Here is a 22,549-nt window from a genome sequence, read left to right as displayed (position 1 = left end):
ATGAATATGAAAAAGGTGAAAGAAGAAGAAAAAAAAATTTAATGAGAAAAAAAAGAAAAATAAACATGAATTATTGTAATGTATACAATGTGAAATGCTTTGGTTCTTATTGGGTGATGAAGCATTAACATCAAGGGTTAAAGCGTTTACTTTTAATAATATATTTCTGCAGCAAACTAAATAAAAGACTATTTTGCTCATCTGAGAGTACCATTGATCCAAAAAGCAAGGCTTTTGTGTTAACTTGGACAGGTTTCCAATTGAAAATATGGCTTTTTTTTTTATTGTTCTTGGATGTAGTAAGATGGTTTAGCTTGCCAAAGAATACGACATTTTTTGTTTTGGAGGACCAAAAAACTTTAACCTGAAACTCCCACTTTCATTTTCTATGTTTAGTGGACCGTGAAATTGTGGTCAAAAGTCTAATTTGGCTTAAAAATTAGAAAGATCATCTCATAAGCAACAAGTGTACTAAGTTTCAAGTTGATTGGACTTCAGCTTCATCAAAAACTACCTTGACCAAAAACTTTAACCTGGACGGACGAACGGAGCCACAGACCAGAAAACATAATGCCCCTTTACTATCGTAGGTGGGGCATAAAAATGTTGTTTCATCGTTAATTAGTGATCATATAACTGGTTTTGAATTTACTTGATCCGCATTGAAGGCGGTTGTACATTTTTTATAACACATTTGGAAAAGCTATGTACCGTACATTCACTGAACTATGCACCGTACATATGGATTTATTTGGTCAGCTATACACCGTATACAACGCGTCTTTCCCGACTAAAATATTCAAAAATAACATATGTCTGAAAGACTTCAATGCCAAATATTGAAACAGCTATACTTCTTATGCACACACAGTGGCCTTTTGTCAGAAAAATAGTTGTAATGAATTATATAATCATATGGAATGAGACGAGCGTTATCTTCATTGACAAGTATTTGCACATGTTTTTAGTAAGCTTTCTTGTTTTGAGAAAATAATAAGACTTTCCTTATCACGAATTTACGACAAAATAATTTCTTAAAACAACAATTAAATTAAGAGTGAGGTACACATTGACATTATGTAAACAAAACAAAGATTTTCTTACCGTGTCAGGTCAAAAATGATGATGTTCCGCTTGCTTAGTACCTATATCCGGTGTACTGATGATACACGGTGATAACAACTAATTAAATAATCATGGATCTAATACTGAATTAATGGGTTTCTTATTCATGTAATGATTCATTAAAGAGTTCATTGCAGCCTTTACCCCAATTTTTAAAAGTGGTTTTGTCTTCACATTTTCCCCAAAATTCGCTATATCACGAATAAGACAATGAGGAAATTTGAGCCATTGGTAACACATGAAATTAGAATGTACATTCTCAATAGGGTAAAATGTTAAAAAGACAAAACACATTTCGTGCTCTGTTCCCTCTCCAAACGATGTTGTTTCGTTCCTAGAAGTTGTGTCATAAGTACAGGTAACTCGCAAGTCATCGCCAGGTTGTATTTCTATTGGTGGATTGTGTCTGAAACAAACCAAAAGATATCCGTTGAATGCATTATTATTAAGAGTTATAAGAGTATTTATTCGTATTTATTTAATTTTTGTTTTTCAAATGACAGTGTGAGTCAGTTATGAAGAAAGTAAAATCACAAAAATACTGAACTCAGAGGAGAATCCAATCGGAAAGTCCATCATCACATGGCAAAATCAAATGACAAAACACATCAAAAACGAATGGACAAGAACTGTCATATTCCTGACTTGGTACAGGCATTTTCAGATGTAGAAAACGGTGGATAAAACCTGAATATCCTTTATGTACTTTCACATTTTGTTTTGGCTAAAGATACATGCAGTTATGCGTATTAAACCATGAATTTCAGAATTGTTTTGTTTTAATTACTACTGTATTCGTCTACGACCGAAAACATCTGTTCAGTAAAGTCAGATTTTTTGCAATGACTATTGAGTTACTAATATCAATTCTACATTGGCTAGATGTATAGGGAATGGTTGAGATTTCACAAAACATGTTTAACCAAAGTGCATTTTGCCTTCAGTTTAATATTCTTATATGTTTTTTTTTATTTGAAATTAGAGGGCAACTGCGGCCCACATCCGGGTGCAGGACTTTTTTGCTACGTTGAAGACCCATTGGTGGCCTTCGACGGTTATCTGCTCTCTTTGACATATTCCCCTTTTCTATTCTCAATGTTATGTGCAAGGGAGAAACGACTTTACATGGCCTTCGTTATTTTGTTTGATCACATTGCTTACCGTTACTACGTTCAAACACACTAAATTAGTTTTAAAAAAAGGCTCTGAAAGCTTTTTTGGTGGTAAAAAATCATTCGAAAATGGGCATCGATCGAATAAAACGAACTTGGTGCATTTTCTTTTCTGTAATTAAATAAATACTTTTCAAAACAAAAAAAGTATGGAGACATTGTCAACTGTTGTAATTATCGATACATTTTTTATTGATATGTGTTCAATTCAGAACTTGAGACCGTACGTCTGCCGTCAATTTCATGTATGCCGACGACAGCAGGAACGACAACTCGTGACGTAACGACATTCGGTATCTTGTATCTTTAAGACTAGATCGATGTTGACATGCACGTGTGTACATACTGGTGTCTTACTTTATTCCTTAGTTTGTTGTTTGCATGATATTACCTTGAACATTAACCAATCAACCAAAAATTAAAACATGATGATAGAAGTTTTTACCGATCTTGACCGCCTACACAGCACTCTTACGGCCAGTATTATTAAAATCAAAACATAAAATTCAACAATGGTTTAGAATATTAAAGAAAAACGTGCCAAGTTAACAAAATCGGTATCAAACATTTATTTCTGAAGACTGTTATTGCATATTTAACTAGCGTCACTGTCCAGGTTAGGGGATGATTTGGATCCCGCTTATATTTCTAACCCCGCCACAATCTGTAATTATGCGCCTGTCCTAAGTCAGGAGCCTGTAATTCAGTGGTTGTCGTTTGTTTATGTGTTACATATTTGTTTTTCGTTCATTTTTTGTACATAAATTAGGTCGTTAGTTTTCTCGTTTGAATTGTTTTATATTGTCATTTCGGGGCCTTTTATAATGTAGCTAACTATCCGGTGTGGGCTTTGCTCATTGTTGATGGTCGTTCGGTGACCTATAGTTTGATAATATTTGTGTCATTTTGGTTGCTTGTAAAGAGTTGTCTCATTGGGAATTATACCACATCTTCTTTTTTATATTAAACTTAATGGTGCCTACGGTAGCTTTATTTTCTATTTATAATGTAACAAGTAAAGTATGGATTGAAAATAATACTTACTTTTGTATGTGTTGTCTGTGGAATGAATAATCATCTTGATCTGAGATTATGTTGATTAAAGAACCATTCCGATATTGTTCTACTCTTTGTTTTCGACCTGTAAATTTAGAGCATGATTATAATGTGTATGCTATCAATAAACCAATTGTAAACAATATTATTAAAATGTTTTTGCGTTCGTCTTACAGCCGATTGTAATGAGTGTGTAGGTAAAGGTTATATCTCTAGTTAGCTTGCTTGCTAGCTGAACCGAGAAGTCATTATTAGATTAGGTAAACTGCCCTCTTTAAGAGTAGACTAGTCCGACAGATAATCAATATATCTGTCTGTAGGATTAGATTACTTCAAAAGGAGGGTTGTATACCTTACCGAATAATGACTTCACAGTTCAGGTAGCAAGCAAGGTAACCAAAGATATCAGCTTTACCTACACCCCCCATGCAATCGTCTGTAAATTATCATCTATATAGGTTTTAAACTAAAGTTTATCACCCTGGCAAATTCTTATGAATTTGAAAGGTCTAGAGGGCCTACTGCTAGGAAAAATACCGTCCCTATTCTGCATATTCAGATAATTTATTATTAATTTGTTCTTGTCCTGTATATGCATGGGCCCATGCCATTGAACGTTAGAATAAGCTCACAAGCAATCAATCTAATAGTATGCTAGTGTGTTAATGGAACTATGGCACCTTGTCAATCAAACGATATTTTCTTCAAACGTTTATATTAATGCATAAAAAAACGAATACGAGAAAACTCGGCCTGGAGACCGAGTACAATCAGACTGAACAATAAGACAACTCGGACTGTCTATAAGGACAGCTCAGACAAAGTATAAATGGTGTATTTTAACTAATAACAGGCTATTATTTGAACTTGGAATTATTTTTAATTTTGGAATTTACATAATTTCTTGTGTTGGAATTTTTTTTTATAAATTCCATGTTTATTTTGTATTATTATGTTTTGAGCGGAGCATAACACTTTCCACACGGTGTATTTTGTAATAGTAAAAGTTCAATGATAAGTTGATATTGATATTAAAAGACCTCCGAACAAAAAGGGGTGTTCAGCCCTTTTTGTGAGGAGGTCTTTTATTGTCAAAATTAACTTAATCATTGAACTTTAACTGACTTACAAACCGTCAAAAATATAAGAAAAGTACATAAAAAGCACTTGCAGAATCCTAATTCCCCTGACCTGGACGAGTCTAAATATGTTCAACTTAAAGGATAGTTAAACAGTACTCAGAATGATATATACAATTAACCGTTACCAAATTGAAATGAAAACGGACCGATTTTATGGCATTACATCATATAATTATTTATGTATGTTAAAAATATTAACATCTAAATAACACCAAATGATAGTTTTACAAAATTAAGGGGTAAATTTATATTTTTTTAGCCAACTTTTCAAAATAACGATTTCTTAATAAATGAGGCAATCAAAACCCCATAAAGACCTCATTTCAACTGACCAATGAATGTTATGCCCAACATCTTCATGCTATATATACTTGATGTTTTTGATCTGTCAGTAATCATGAAATATATTTGTAAAGATCAGACCTTAGAAAACAGTAAGTAAGCTCTTCCAACAATTAGCTTTTTTAAACAGCTTGTTTCAGAACTTCTAATCGGACAGACCTAGATGCATAAGGTCCTTCACAATATTCATCCGGTAAATGTTACTTTTGTTTCTGATTTGGTTATTTTCCTATATTACGTTACATGCGAATGCTAAATAATTGGTTTTGTCTATTTAGTCCCAATTAATAAATAGATCTTGCTTTATTTGTGTTTTTTTAATAAAAACTATGCATGCAAACGTCAATGAATAAAACCGCATTAAACTAGGTTTCACTGGCCCGATGAAAACGTGTGAGGTGAGATATATTCGCAAGTTCAATGCATTATATGAAAACAAACTCTTTAATTTAGTCGTCCGTAATTCCCTTTTCATGTCTAAATGAAGCAAAAACACCTGAAAAACTTTTATCTTGCTTAGTTCTATCCTTGCCTGACAAAACAAACGAATTAAAACAGTGGATAAGAACCATAGTAAAAAAAAATTTAAAACTTTTTAATGAGAGTCAGTTATGTGATAAACTGAAGAGGACCCCCCCCCCCCCCCCCCCCAAAAAAAAAAATTTAAAAAAAACCAAACATAAAAATTTAAATTGACATTGTAAAATATAGCATTTTACAAGATCTTGTCTTTGTGTGCAAAGAAATCAATTGTTGTTTGCTTTACGTCCAGTAGCAAATATTTCATGCATGTTCATGACTATAACACATAAATTTTAAATACAATAGATAGGTCGTACAATAGGAGGTGACATCATAGAGTAAGAGCACAGACTGGCCGGCTAAGAGTCGGAAATATTTCGGGTCGGATGACTTTTCTTCCTGCGAACTAATATCTTGTGAACTTACACGATAAAAAAAATACTCTTATTATATTTACATGTAATCGTCCTGAATACTAATTTTATTTGCCGCTGGTCGTCATCCATTAATATTATTTATTTTACCGTTTTATTATCCAGTAACGTGTTTTTCTTTTACTGGTTTATATTACAATTTTTTAAATTTTCACGATTAAAATTAAAATATAGCAGGTGAAATTTTTCAACAAAACACTTGCGATTGTTGGGATATCTTTGACGGTAAATAATATTAAATCAAATGTGCCATTTCTACGGTGGCAGAATGCGGCCATGAAAGAAAAAAGAATTATGTTGTTCCCTCAAGATACTATGTCGTTCCCTCAAGATGCTATGTCGTTCCCACAAGATAGTTATCTCGTTCCCTCAAGATACTATGTCGTTCCCTCAAGATAGTTATCTCGTTCCCTCAAGATACTATGTCGTTCCCTCAAGATAGTTATCTCGTTCCCTCAGTGGCACTAACCTCTTACAATAAGGCGGAGCGTTTGCTAGAGGTAAAACGTATGCCGTAATAGATCGTAATAGAATAGATTTGAACCATAATGATCGAACTCGTAAATAAAGCTATTAGCCCTCCTTCCCTCTTTTTTCTCCACGATAGACGAATGCCATAAACAAAACGTCATCAATTTACAATCAATAACGGCCACCTATAAGTAAATGAGATATGGACTTTTTTATAAATAAATTCCCATTGCAGCCAACATCTCCCGGTTCGGGACAGGTTATTATTTCCACAAAATACCGCCTGATTATTGATCGGAGATATTTAAGCAACCAAAAGCACTTTGAATCAAACAAATTCTTAAATTGTAAATTAAGGTATTTTGCTGGGTGTTTTTTCCCGATCCTATTTCGGACCCCCTGATTTTAAGAGGGCGTATCTAATTAGTCATGCCCGATTAACTTTAAGTAAATTGAACCTCAACTTAAAGACCTACTTCGGGTAAATAAGTTCGAGGTACAATAAGTATACGTAGACAATAGAAATCCTTTGTGAAATGAGTTCGTCCCAGGTTTCTTAGATAAATATTTTGCGTTGAATAACAATGAAAAATGCACGAGCAGGTCTGTAAGTATAGATAGTGTTGTGCGCGGCACAATACATTCTATTGAAAATATGCTATCGTCTTTGTAATAGAAAGTGTTGTGCGCGGCACAGAACATTATAATACAGAATAAACATAGAATTCATTAAAAATTTCTAACACACGAAATAATGCAAATTCCATAATTAAAAATTATTCTAAGTTCAAATAATAGCCTGTTTAATATATTTGACAACAATAATTAAGTGTTATCTTTTGACTCGCACCCAAACAATAAATTAACTCATCATAGATACCAGAATTAAATTTTGTATTTACCCTAGACGCTCGTTTCGTCTATAAAAGACTCCTCAGTGACGCTCGAATCCAAAAAAGTTCAAAAAGCCAATAGAGTACGAAGTTGAAGAGCCTTGAGGACCCAAATTCTTAAAAGATTTGCCAAATACACCTAAGGTCATCTATTCTAAGGTAGAAAAGCCTTAGTATTTCTTAAATTCAAAAACGACTTGACAACCATGATCTTATTATTATTTTCTTTTTTGTAAGACAGTCACTATCGTAATGTCAAAAGTATTTAAATAAGAAAACGCATTTAAATCCTCCGATCTACTTCAACAAATGTAAGTAATTTAATATTCTATAGAGAAAATAGGTTCAAACCATGTTTCTCTGTCCACTCTTTTGGTCTCGAGCCAACATGACGACCCGGAAACACTTAGTTTGTCTTGCACACTGGAGGGAGGCGTGTATCTTACCTCTTACCTGTTGTCTTTGATAGAACAAATTATTAAATTTTATGTTGAACGAATTCTTTGGTATTCGAATTTAAAACAGTATTTTCTTACTCACCTAAAGTATGCATGTGATTGCCTGAAGAATGGATGTATATAGGTCCTTTGAATTCACGTTTCGTGCATTGTCCGGAACAGTTCCCTTCAACTTTGACCTCAGATTGTCCTGGACCCAAATGAAACATAGTCTGACCAACAGTTAAAACGGCAGCATTATATGATCGCAGTGCTGGAGTGTAAAACAAGGTCATTCCTGAACTGTCTGTTTGTATAACATTATTTTCAGAGTTTTGCCAGTGAATCTGGAAAATTTATTTTTATGTAAATACAGCCACTACAACAATCATATGACCAAAAATCAAAAAATGAGTTGAGCTGAATCATTTTGAAATAAATCCAGTTTTGGTGCGGTTTCGCCACAATGGCTCACCGAAGATTTTCACGGTATACATGGTATAGAAATCCATTGATCAAGCAAGATTTTATTGTTGGAAAAAACTTTAATTTAGCAAGAGACTAGAATACGATTTAAACTTGTTGCGGACTAAGAAAACTCTTAACTCAATTTAAAAAAAAGTATGCATTAGATGAAAATATAGTATCTAGTATGTGCATTTTGCTTTTTTGAGCATAGCCTAAGTCGTTTGGGTTAACATTGTTATTCGATATTGCTGTATACGTTTTTAAACAGTGTCTTTTATATATATATAGATTAGACCGTTGGTTTTCCCGTTTGAATGGTTTTACACTAGTAATTTTTGGGCCCTTTATAGCTTTTTGATCGGTGTGAGCCAAGGCTCCGTGTTGAAGGCCGTACACTGACCTATAATGATTTACTTTTATAAATTGTTATTTGGATGGAGAGTTGTCCATATGCGTTTCATGTGTATAACCATGTAGTTCAATAACAACATAAAGGATCCAATTTGTTCCAACAGTATTTTAATAACAATAGAGAGGAGTTTAGTAATTTAGTGGCACATGTCAATACATTTTGTATCAACAAAAAGGAGAAGATTTTTTTGAAATTTTTCAATGAAAGACAACAACAAATGTCTAGTGATTGCAATAGATGATAAGAAATATTATTAAATTTAATGCAATGCTATCGGATGAAACTATATTGATTGATTGGTGTTAAATGTTACTTTCAGCACTGTAGGCCATTTCATGGCAGTCACTTTTTATGGTCAGAGAACAGTTTCCAATTGCTTTTGAGCATTTCCATATGCTCAAGTCAATAGGTGTTTCGGATAAGCGAGATTTCTGAAATAAGAATGTTGGTAGGCGACACTTTTATATGTTGAACTCAACAGTAAAATTGCAGTAGTCATTGTGTTATCTGAGTTTGGACAAGAAGACAAGAAGAATTAATATTCGAATTATCACAGTTTAGATCGGGAATCGGACAGAAACTAATGTTATCCGAATTTGTATAGAATACATAATACTCATTATCAAGGACTTATAACTGTTCTTATCCGAATTCGGATAAGAAAAATGTATGACCTCACAGAGTTTGGTATGCTATGACGATCCTTATCCGAATTCGGATAAGAAAAATGTATGACCTCATAGAGTTTGGTATGCAATGACGATCCTTATCCGAATTCGGATAAGAAAAATGTATGACCTAACAGAGTTTGGTATGCTATGACGATCCTTATCCGAATTCGGATAAGAAAAACGTATGACCTCATAGAGTTTGGTATGCAATGACGGTCCTTATCCGAATTCGGATAAGAAAAATGTATGACCTCACAGAGTTTAGTATGCTATGACGATCCTTATCCGAATTCGGATAAGAAAAATGTATGACCTCATAGAGTTTGGTATGCAATGACGATCCTTATCCGAATTCGGATAAGAAAAATGTATGACCTCACAGAGTTTGGTACATGTATGCTATGACGATCCTTATCCGAATTCGGATAAGAAAAATGTATGACCTAACAGAGTTTGGTATGCTATGACGATCCTTATCCGAATTCGGATAAGAAAAACGTATGACCTCATAGAGTTTGGTATGCAATGACGGTCCTTATCCGAATTCGGATAAGAAAAATGTATGACCTCACAGAGTTTAGTATGCTATGACGATCCTTATCCGAATTCGGATAAGAAAAATGTATGACCTCATAGAGTTTGGTATGCAATGACGATCCTTATCCGAATTCGGATAAGAAAAATGTATGACCTCACAGAGTTTGGTACATGTATGCTATGACGATCCTTATCCGAATTCGGATAAGAAAAACGTATGACCTCATAGAGTTTGGTATGCAATGACGATCCTTATCCGAATTCGGATAAGCAAAATGTATGACCTCACAGAGTTTGGTATGCTATGACGATCCTTATCCGAATTCGGATAAGAAAAACGTAGTTTGAATGTCCAGACAGATTCACCAGGACAAAATAACAATTTGAGTCAATATTTGACATAAAACCAAGTACATTTGTATTTCAATATGATCAAGTGTTGAACTAGTCAAAACATTGAAAAGGAAAAGAAAAATCGAAAAAACAGGTGTAAATTACAGGATAAAAGTGTATAACAATTTCATAATAAATGATAGATATAGGAAGATGTGGTGTGAGTGCCAATGAGACAACTATTTGGCCGTTTCAGAATCTAAAGCATCATGGGTAATTTCATTGTTCGTACCCCAAAGTGAAAATAACGTTATGTCATTGGTTGAATTTCCATTGTTTATAACGTTTTAAACCAATCAAAACGCTTTGGTGTACGCTTTTGAAAATATTACCCAGGATGCATTAGATTTTGAAACGGCCAATTGGCATTTAACATGTTAAACTAAATAGCTGACCTGTAACATAAACCTGGTAAAGCCGTGATTACCAATTGGGATACCAAACTGATCAGGAAAACATTCACCATCGACACCAAGAGTCCAGAAAGTCACAATACGACAATAAGAAGGTCCTTGCGTAGAATCACAAGTACGTGCCTCGTTCACTCTGGGCTGATTCTCTGTAAGTAAAAACAATGTGTGAATAATGGATCTCTAATGAGTATTAACGATCGAGATAAAATTTTAAAAATCATATATGCATGTGCATTAAGTTTTATTTTAGTTTTCCGGATTGCCAAACATTTGACATTGCCTGTGGAGGTAACTTCAGAAAAACGAAGACTCCATGAAATATTATATAATTTGATTAATTACTACGGTAATAACAGTATTTGAATATTTTCAACCGTCAATTTTGGATTTGACAGATGCAAATGTGGTTTAAATGGCGACGCGGCTCGTCAATTGTTTATTATAGCATTGAGATATTTTTTATGCAACCTACACATGAAATACACGTTCAATATAAGTGTATTGTCATCAAATGAAATTTACTAAGATTTATAATCATAATACACATACATTTGGTTTCGATGATTTTGCATTGTTTATTATCTGTTAAGTTTGTTTTCATCGCACAAGGTGTAAATAAATAAATAGTACAGACCTACAGCATCGCATCCAAAAAGTATAACATGATGAACAACACGTCTGTTATCAACGTGAGGCTTAACTGCAATCACGTGATAATCTCCATCCAATGGTACGTGTAGGTGTGTACATACGTATCTACTGCCTTTGTGTTGCACTTTAGTTTTTGGAATTCTCAATGTCAACTCTTTAACATCTGAAACAAGACATGTGAAATCTGATATTCTAATGAGTACCTATCGTAAATGCAACTGTATACACTCAAATTCCATTTGGACTGTTGCTATGATTATAAAGGGTCTCTAGATGGTGGGTCCATAAAGTCTGTATTCTGTGTAAGGTGGTACCCAACACTTTCACTAAAATTAATTTGGCTCGTTTAATTTTCATAAAATCTTTACAAAGTATTTACTTTGACCCTTTAACAAAAATATAAAAAATTCAAAAAATTTGAACCCATCGTTTTATCAGAAAAATTACACTGGTTATATAGCAGTTTGACAAACACTAATTTTGATCATTGAGAAGCTTTGTATTGCCTTCACAACGCAACATAATTAAAACTTTTAGCTGATATGACAGAGTTATCTCCCTGTAGTGTTAGGTACCACCTTAAGGATGTACTTTTAAGTGAGGTTTGGGAATTTGTTTCAGATGTTCGGACGCCTGTTTTTTCCACTATGATACAGAGTAAACTATATTGTCTCATAACAGCCATTTTTCTTTTTATATAAGACTTTTTAATAGCTCATAAAAGGTCATTTCGCAGATTCTATATGTATTATGTTTCGATTTGATATCCAATTAAATTACCAAATTGAATGCAAAATATAAGGTAAAAATCCGAGTTAGCATTTTTTCCGCCATTTTTTAAAACTTAAATTTCTTGAACAGGAGCCAATAACCTCTCACTATCTTGGCTTATTTCGTTCCATAACTGATGTCTTTTTGACATATATTATAAATGTTTCTTTCTAATTTTTTCAAATTTCACCTAGTAAGTACATCATAAAGTTTGTAATCCTTTTTCTCTATTCTTAATTTTTTGTTGTCCATTATTCTCAATTCTTTTAGTTTGCACCCATTATTCTCTATACCTTTATCATTTTTTTTCCATTTTATGACCATTTTATGACCATTTTATGACCATTAGTATTTGTCCAATGAATATTCCTTCGAAAATAGTGGAATAAATTACTTTTGGAGTGTCAAGAACTCGTTGGAAGTACTTGATAAATTGCATGCTTATATTGGTGATTTTCAATCTGTTCAGAGTTTTGATTTTTCTACCCTGTATACCACATTGCCTCACATTCTCATTAAGAAAAAATTCACACACCTAATTAAATGGGCATTCAAAAAATCAGAATGTGAATATATATGTTCAAACTCTTTTAGGTCATTTTTTAGTAACAATTAACAAAAAAAATATGTTAATTGGACATGCTTTGATACTATATATGTCCTTGAATTTTTACTAGATAACATTTTTGTTCGCTTTGGGGATTCCGTATATCGTCAGATTATCGGAATCCCAATGGGAACTAACTGTGCACCACTTATTGCAGACCTGTTTTTGTATTGTTATGAGTTACAATTTATGACAAAAATAAGCAAAGACCCATCGAAACAACATCTGAAAAACAAATTTAATAAGACTTTTAGATATTTGGATGATATTTTGGCTCTCAATAATGACGACTTCAGTATGTATATTAATGAAATTTATCCTGTTGAACTTACTTTAAATAAAGCTAATACTAACAATGACCACTGCCCTTTTCTCGATCTTGATATCTATATCACTAATGGAAAGCTGAATACTAAAATTTATGATAAAAGGGATGATTTTTCATTTCCCATCGTTAATTATCCGTTTTTAGATGGTGACGTTCCCTTGTCACCATCTTACGGTGTTTATATATCTCAACTTGTACGATTCGCTCGTGTATGTAACAATGTTTTAGATTTTAACGAGAGAAATTTATGTATTACTGAAAAATTATTACACCAGGGTTTTCGATATCACAAACTAGTCAAAACATTTACTAAATTTTATCATCGGTATAAAGACATCATTCGTAAATATAGCTCAACATGCAGACTTCTAATACGTTCAGGTATTTCACATCCAATTTTTTATGGTAATATTCTTTATAAAGCACAAAGGTGTCAGTATTCACCTCAGAAACTTACAAAACCTTTGAATAGACTTATTAAGAAGGGATATAATTACGATACTGTTGTCAAGTCATTAAAGATTGCATATTTTGGCGTTAATATTGAGTCACTGATAAGGTCTTTGCATCGGAACTAAACACATTTATTCTAAAAACAGTTGTTGGCATGACACGGGTTATGTTCTTCTCATATATGTTATGATGGTATGATACTAAACCCCTAACGGAAAGGATTGTGCCTGATGTTCATATGATGAAATCATAATCTTTCAGTCAGTTTAGTTGAAGTCTGGAGCTGGCATGTCAGTTAACTGCTAGTAGTCTGTTGTTATTTATGTATTATTGTCATTTTGTTTATTTTCTTTGGTTACATCTTCTGACATCAGACTTGGATTTCTCTTGAACTGAATTTTAATGTGCGTATTGTTATGCGTTTACTTTACTACATTGGTTAGAGGTATAGGGAGAGGGTTGAGATCTCACAAACATGTTTAACCCCGCCGCATTTTTGCGCCTGTCCCAAGTCAGGAGCCTCTGGCCTTTGTTAGTCTTGTATTATTTTAATTTTAGTTTCTTGTGTACAATTTTGAAATTAGTATGGCGTTCATTATCACTGGACTAGTATATATTTGTTTAGGGGCCAGCTGAAGGACGCCTCCGGGTGGGGGAATTTCTCGCTACATTGAAAACCTGTTGGTGACCCTCTGCTGTTGTTTTTTATTTGGGCGGGTTGTTGTCTCTTTGACACATTCCCCATTTCCATTCTCAATTTTATCTATTCTGTAAATCCCATCCAAACCCTCATTATTGACTAAATTCTTGATCATTCTTAAAAAAAGGGTATTATTTATTAAAATAACAGTTTAATAACGATCGTTTGTGAAAAAGAATTGGAAAAAAAGAGAAAAAAAGCGAAATAATAATATTAGTACCTACATTTAAAGTACCTATACTGTACATGTTTAAATCAATTTTTCCCATACTAACCAGGATCGTCTTGAATTGAAGGACAATGAAAATTATTGTCATCACATTTCAGCCATTTATTCTCCTTTCTACAGTTTTCGCTGTCTGTTGGTTCACAAATGCCTAAAATGACAAATATAATCAATATACACATTATACAAAAATACACAACTGTCTTGAATAAACCAAATTACAACAATGCGAGACAAGTGAGCAACATGAACTTTATGATATCTTGCACATAAGCTATTATTCACCAGATGAACCACAAACTTTTCACGTTACTTGATCTATACACTACTTTGGAAATGTGTTGGCATATTTAATTATTTTCCTGTAGCCGGTACACGAATGGGAGATCACTCTGATTTTTGCATACTGTAAACCAAATTATTTTCGCGGATACTTTATTTCGCATTGAGACCTTTCTAGTCCACTTCGGCGATTTAATTTCGCAATTTTAAAGATAACTTAGGAAAGTCAAAGGTTTCATTTTTTTGCGACGATTTATATTATCGTAATTTTCTACTCGCGAAGGTCACAAAAATAAATCGCTCTCAAAAATTAGTTGGTCTACTGTATATATGCTACCTTAGATACTGTTCACACATGTAAGACCATTGTTTAGTACGTGTGTGATGGGTCTAAGACACTTTGCATTTCAACGATGTAGATGTAGGTGTTTATAATGTTATTGAATGACAGTGTATATCCCCTACCTGGATGGGTGATTGTAGAATTCGTGAACAGCTGACTGGTATTCTCAGTCCACAAACAGTCAGGATCTCCTAGTTCTTGTCCATTTGTGCGACCATCCCCATCCGAATCAGCTTCACATATAGGTTTAGTCCAAATCTAAAATTATCAGAATAACAGGACTGCAATAAATTCACTTACAAGTGTTATCATTAATCAGCCAAAAAGTAAGGATTTGCAAGTGACCCCCCAAAAAATAAAAAAAATAGTATACATGTAGCGATTCATATTGCCAAATATGATCAGTACAATGTAGTAAAAATAAATCAATTTAGCATCTGCTGAAAGTGTTACTGCATTTTGAAAATTGAGATAACTTGGGGTTCAAAGTATCAGTTTGCAAGATCTAAAATATGTGAGAAGGATATTGTACTTGGTATTCTATCCCTACAAAATATAATTCCCGACTGTGATAGAAACAATGTCATATACATGACTTTTGTACCAGAATACAGACTCATTTAAAGACATCTTTCCGGTTTGATCTGTACATTGGTTTTACTTCTAAATGATAACGAATAAATGAATACGAATATACGAATACATTTTAAAGTTTTACTTTACGTTTTTAAGGCATTACACGATAAAGCACCTAAATATTTGGAAGAACTGATTGTACCATACGCTCCTATTAGAACACTTCGGTCAGAAAATGAAGGACTCATAACGAAACCAAGAGATGTCCGCACTAAAACATACGGTGAAAAACGATTAGACCGAGATGGAGCTACATTGTGGAATGACCTACCAAATCATTTACGGAAAGAACAATCGCTTCCTCGTTTTAAAAAAGGTTTAAAGACACATATTTTTAGACTGGCGTAATGTGATATGTAAGACCTGTAATATTTATTTATTATTCTAACAGTTTAAGTGATCAGGCCTTTTTATTTTTATTTTATTTAAATTTTAAATTTTTAGTTTTAAAGTTTTTATTTAAGAGACAGTTTTATTTATTTTTTCTTTTTGTTTTACTTGTTAAATTTCTACCTTATATTTTCTCTTAACTAAGTGAATAAATTCTTTAATGCAAATTTTTATAGGTTTTACTTATGTATATATACCGCAGGGAATGTAAATACTTATAATTTTCATCATTATTTTATTTAATTTTTGGTTGACTTATATTCTGATATGTTTTATGGTATTCATTGTGATACATATTTCCCCCTTTCAATGCATTTAATTTACATACTATTTAATTTCTGTTTCATTCTTATGTTCATATATATATCTCATGTACTGTAGTACGCCGCTAGATTAAAACTGACGAGGAAAGGTAACACACGGCCAGCGAAAGCTCTTTCTTTTGAGAGCCCAGGTGGTCGTGTGGTCTAGCGGGACGGCTGCAGTGCAGGCGATTTGGTGTCACGATATCACAGTAGCATGGGTTCGAATCCCGGCGAGGGAAGAACCAAAAATTTGCGAAAGCAAATTTACAGATCTAACATTGTTGGGTTGATGTTTAGACGAGTTGTATATACATTATGTACACGGCCATGCATCACCATCATTGATGGCGATCCGATGGATACATCTGTTGTAGAGTTGTCACTGACTTAGACGTATATATATATTTGCTATTATTGTATGCAAATGTGATATATATTTTCCTTCAATTTTATATGTTAAGCGCTTAGAGTATTATGTTTATTAGATAGGCGCTATATAAAAAAGCTATGTAATAAAATAATAATAATAATACGAATATACGAATACACGAAAACAAATACGAATATACGAATACAAAACGAATATACGAATACGAATACACGAAAACAAATACGAATATACGAAAACAAATATATTTTATTTAATCAAATTAAAGGGCCTGTTTTGAAGCATATCTAAATATTAAAATAGTATTAATAATTGTAATTTTAAGATAACAAATGAAAAAAATAACTATCCTCCATACGAGAAGATGTTTGATTTCCTAATGCATGCATATAGAGCAAGAATTTGGTTAGACTGCTGGCTTTGTTCGTATAATGTACAACGATTATAATAATTGTGATTAGTAAAACGTCCAATAAAATTTAAATATGATATTAAATATACGATTTGAATATGCCTATATATTATATTGTTTGAAGATGTAAATCTAAATTAAAAAGCTTGAGTAAACATTTATACAAACAGAGCAAGCAAGCCAACCAAAGCTTTACTCTACAAGCAGTAGTGAATTAGCTCTAAATCTTACCTTTCCAGTGTTTACTTTGTTTTGATACAGATCGATTCCGAATGGATTCAGAGCTCCTCCTCCTCCAGGTAATTCGTGTCCGACACCATTCCAAAGTTTGTTTTGGTGGCAGGGGTGAGGGACTTTATTTCCGTTTGGAATGTATGATTGGTATGACGGGTAGGAATAGTTGCCGTCAAACAAGGTCATTAAACACACACAAATCACTATGCTGTCAAAATTAAAAAATCACTTTTGAAAAAGTAATAAAATCCGAAATCATAATATTTCAAAAGAAAATACTTGGAAATTATATTTTACATTCTAGTTGTAACATTTGTATTTTCGGGGCCTTTTATTGCTGACTATGCGGTATGGACTTAGTTCATTGTTGAAGACCGTAAGGTAACCTATAGTTGTTAATTTCTGCGTCATTTGGTCTCTTGTGGAGAGTTCTCTCATTGGCAATCATAGTACCACATCTACTTTTTTATGTATACAATTTTGAAAATTCAATAGATCCGCTACATAATTCAAATTACTATAAACGTTTCAGTTACTTACTATTTTAATTCAGTCTTCATTTTCAAAATATTATCTGTAAGAAAAATCTTTTTTATTTACTAAGCAGTTTTTAATTTTAAGTCTCAGTGATTATACGTGTATTTTTTAATTCATAATATTATTTGCATTGTATTATATTAATATTATTCACCATTTACTGTCTAATTTATTATTGGAATGTTTGAACCTTTCAAAGTTTAATCATAATGAGTACTTTAGATAAAAAAAATCAACTTTATAAATATATTTTCAACGTTTCAGTTCAATCCCTGTTATTTGCAGCAAAAACTACATTTTTTGTGACAATAGTATACTAATTTAGTACTAACCCAACAACTTTTGTTTCTTTTATCGTAATGTAGAAATTTCCCTTTAACTGAATGTAATTTCCTATAACTTAATGTCTGAATTTTCTGAATTCGTGAAGACATATTTTGTCACCTACATGTATAATAAAAAGTATGTCATATTACATGTATTTGTCATTATTTCAACTTCCTATTTGCGTGATGCCTTCAGCTGTTCCATTATAAGATCGGAAACATGGTATATCCATACACGTATATTTGGTTATTACGCGATTAAAACATTAAAAAATGAAACCTGGGCCCATGGCAATGAATACGATAGAAGCAATACATACATAGAATTGAGACGTCACGAAAACATGACTACCACAAAAATCTTCGAATTCGTATCAAACTAAGACCACTTGCAAAAAATGTACTTTGAAAATAAATGTGTGTTACCAAACTAAAAAGTTTGCGCAAATATCCTTTGCAAGATTTCAAGTAACTTTTTTGTGATAAAATATTGATAGTCCAAAATCCTAGCACCTACTCCTAAATGCTAAGTGAAGAAGCAACGAAATGCCGACTGGGCGCATTGTTTCGTCCATTAGACATATTGACTAGTTTTCAAACAGTTGACAAGACTGTGGCAAACATTTTTTTACAGGAATGTCAAAAGCGAATACATGAAATTTGTGGGTGACACGCTTCATTGATTGTTGTATATTTCTAGATTTCAAAACGAGGGAGAATTGGATATTGCTTTATAAACTCGAGTTATTTTATTTCAATTTAATAATAAACGAGTCTTAGGCGAGTTTATTATAATTATTTAAATTGAATAACGAGAGTCAAGGATTTGTATAGTGACACTATACAAATCCTTGCGAGAGTTGATATCATGATGGCTAAACAAAAATTATGATGACTGATACTACAATGGAATTCGCTCATACCTCAAAAAAAAACATAGACATGATTCAAGTGACAAATCTTATTATAATCTTATCCAACGTTTAAAAAGTAAACAAACATCAAATTAAACCAAAAAAAAGAAAAAAAAAATGTAAGTGTATAAAAGTCTTTACTTTTTACACACGCTTGTGAAATTATAGATAAATTCATTGATTATCGGCTACTTAATGTCCAGCGGCAAATATCTTAGTCATCAAGATAACGTGTAGATATGATTCACATGTTCGATCAGTATCGAAAAGTTTAAATGAAACATTTTACTTTCCCATATGTACCCCAAATTAAATATCCAGAAATCTGCGGTAGGAAAGTCTAAAATGCATGTGAATATTACATAAAAGTTCATCAACTTTGACTTTAGCGGAAGATACCAAAGGGACTCCCACAACTTTTAGTTTTAACGGGTTTGTAATTACATGAGCAACACGACGGATGCCACATGTGGAGTAGAATCTGCTTACCCTTCCATGGCACCTGAGATCATCCCAAGTTTTTGGTGGGGTTCATGCTTATTCTTTAGTTTTCTATGTTGTTTCGTGTGTACAATAATTTTTCTGCTATTCGTTTTCTTTTTTAGCCATAGTGTTGCCAGTTCAATTTCGATCAGTTTGAATATCCCTCCGGTATCTTTCGCCCCCTCTCTTATAGGTTTATGTACCCTTCTGTAGCCATTTTTGTACGAATTTTTCAAACCTCAATTGTATCAAAACTTAAGATATAATAAATAATAGAGATAGGCCATTTAGTACATGTTCCAAGGGGAAACTTGATGCAAAGCATTATTTTTTACTGTTTCATTGCATTTGATAGAAAAAGAGGACTTTGTGGCAAATAAAGATCCACAGCCTTTAATACAGAGATTTTTGTTATAAAATTTGAAACATAAATTACTCACTTGATTTTCTATGACGTGCTAGTGTTTTTTTTTTACAAAAAGTTCTAAGTAACCTGTAAATTCCAAAACACCTCGTGCTGAGTCACTAAAGTCGAGCGCACCCTAAAAGGTGTACTTGATTTTGGCCATATTTATACGCAGATGGCAGTTAGGTCCGCTGCTGTATGCCCTGAGGTAATCGGTGCCCTCAGGTAATCGTGGCAATAGTGCCCATATGCCGCATTATTATGCGTAGTAATAACATGATCTAAAAATAGAATAAACTAAAAATACATCATTGTACTTTCTATTTCGACTGACAGTATATGTGCGAAAAATAGGAGAAAACAGGAACACATACAATTTTTTCAATTAGTTACGACAAATAATTCACGAAAAAATCCAAATATTTGGTTTATTTGTGATCATTGCAACGTGAACAGAAATTTATTTAGTGAAACGTAAATGACTTAAAATAATTAAAAAGAAAACACTTTTTTGAATGGCTTTTAAACTTTTATAATAATAGTTGTCAAAAACTGGGTTCATAGAGATTTATGTAAATAAATGTATATACAATTATTTAAACTAACTATTAAAGAATAAAAGTTATCCACACATGCCTAAGGCGCAAACATTTGATTTTCTGGGGGGGGGGGGGGATTTTTTTCCTTCGGCGAAAGACAATATTTTTTGGAGACAGGTCGAAAACATTTTTTTCTTCCATTTCAATTTTAGGATTACATATAGTGGCAGAACAATTAGTAACAAACTTAAAAAAAAAAAACCCATAGCCCCCCCCCCCCCCCCCCTTTAAATGAAATGATTGCTGCCTAAGTTTCGTGAATGTCCTATTGAAACTTTGACTATCATTGTGTTTGGTAATATATGACACTTACATATGGACAGATTACGCATATATTGATTTTGGTTACTTCTTTTAAAGTAACATAAGTAGAAAATGATAACATTTAATAGATAGGTTATTAAAATCAGTCTATCTTGTTCGACTGCATGAGAGGCAGTGGCGGATCCATTCATTGTAAAAAAAAAGGGGGGGGAGTCCCCAATCCAGGACACAAGGAGGGTGTTCCAACTGTATGTTCCCTTTCAAATGCATTGATCTAAAAAAAAAAAGGGTTCCTATCCTTAGAACACCCCTGGACCCGCCACTGTCCATTGTTCAACTACTAAATTGTCTGTTTTACTTACTAGTACACTTGGTAAAATAAAAAACCTGATAATAAATTGTTCAAATAAGGCCTTTGAAGTAACATAAGTAGAAAATGATAACATTTAATAGATAGGTTATTGAAAATCAGTCCATCTTGTCCGACTACATGAGGGGCAGTGGCGGATCCATCCATTTAACAAAGGGGGGTTCCCAATCCAGGACACAAGGAGGGGGTTCCAACTATATGTTTCCATTCAAAGCATTGATCTCCAAAAAAAAGGGTTCCTATACCCAGAACACCCCTGGACCCGCCACTATCCATTGTTCAACTACTAAATTGTCTGTTTTACTTACTAGTCCACTTGGTAAAATAAAAAAACTGATAATAAATTGTTCAAATAAGGCCTTTGAAAATAGTGGAATTAATTACTTTTGGAGTGTCAAAAACTCGTTGGAAGTACTTGATAAATTGCATGCATATATTGGTGATTTTAAATCTGTTCAAAGTTTAGATTTTTCTACCCTATATACCACTTTGCCTCATATTCTTATTAAGAAAAAAATCACATCCCTAATTAACTGGGCATTTAAAAAGTCGGAATGCGAGTACATATGTTCAAACTCTTTGCGATCATTTTTTAGTAGCAATAAACAAAAGAACTATGTCAATTGGACATGCTTTGATACTATTTATGCGCTTGAATTTTTATTTGATAACATTTTTGTTCGCTTTAGAGATTCCGTATATTGTCAAGTTATTGGAATTCCAATGGGAACTAACTGTGAACCAATTATTGCGGACCTGTTTTTGTATTGTTATGAGTTACAATTTATGACTTAAATTAGCAAAGACCCTTAAAAACAATATTTGATACAAAAATTTAACAATACTTTCAGATATTTGGATGATATATTGGCTCTCAATAATAACGACTTCCGTATGTATACTAAAGAAATTTATCCTGTAGAACTTACTTTAATTAAAGCTAATGATAACAATGACCACTGCCCTTTCCTCGATCTTGATATCTATTTCGTAAACGGGAAGATTAATACAAAAATTGTTGATAAGAGAGATGTTTTTTTTCATTTCCTATTGTTAATTATCCATTTGTAGATGGTGACGTTCCCTTGTCTTCATCTTATGGTGTTTATATATCGCAACTTGTACGATTCTCTCGTGTATGTAATGACGTATTAGAATTTAGAGAGAGAAATTTATGTATTACTAAAAAATTATTACACCAGGGTTTTTCGATATCACAAACTGGTCAAAAAATTTACTAAATTTTATCATCAGTATAAGGAAATAATTGGTAAATATAACTCAACATGCAGACATCTCATCATTCAGGTATTTCACATCCATTTTTTAAGGAAGTATTTTATATAAAGAACAAAAATGTCAGTATTCTCCTCAGAAACTAACGAAACCTTTAACTAGACTTATTAAAAAGGGATATAGTTACGATACTGTTGTCA

At 32.8% G+C, this 22,549-nt stretch overlaps 1 protein-coding gene across 1 annotated transcript; it reads right to left on the bottom strand.

The window, feature by feature from the left end:
• Window positions 1-1,093: 1,093 nt before the first annotated feature.
• Window positions 1,094-19,691, bottom strand: LOC139492861 (tyramine beta-hydroxylase-like). Its single transcript, XM_071281012.1, has 9 exons — window positions 19,678-19,691; window positions 17,212-17,422; window positions 14,972-15,107; window positions 14,274-14,375; window positions 11,123-11,302; window positions 10,471-10,634; window positions 7,698-7,941; window positions 3,342-3,438; window positions 1,094-1,531 (listed from the first exon to the last, which is right to left on the bottom strand). Exons 1-9 carry the CDS (start codon window positions 19,689-19,691, stop codon window positions 1,195-1,197), a joined length of 1,485 nt encoding a protein of 494 aa, XP_071137113.1. The 3' UTR covers window positions 1,094-1,194.
• Between the last annotated feature and the right edge of the window lie 2,858 nt (window positions 19,692-22,549).

The sequence above is a fragment of the Mytilus edulis genome, chromosome 10 (assembly GCF_963676685.1).
Source record: "Mytilus edulis chromosome 10, xbMytEdul2.2, whole genome shotgun sequence".
NCBI lineage: Eukaryota > Metazoa > Mollusca > Bivalvia > Mytilida > Mytilidae > Mytilus > Mytilus edulis.
Note: the sequence above shows the minus strand (reverse complement) of the source record. Positions and strands in the feature narration are given on the sequence as shown.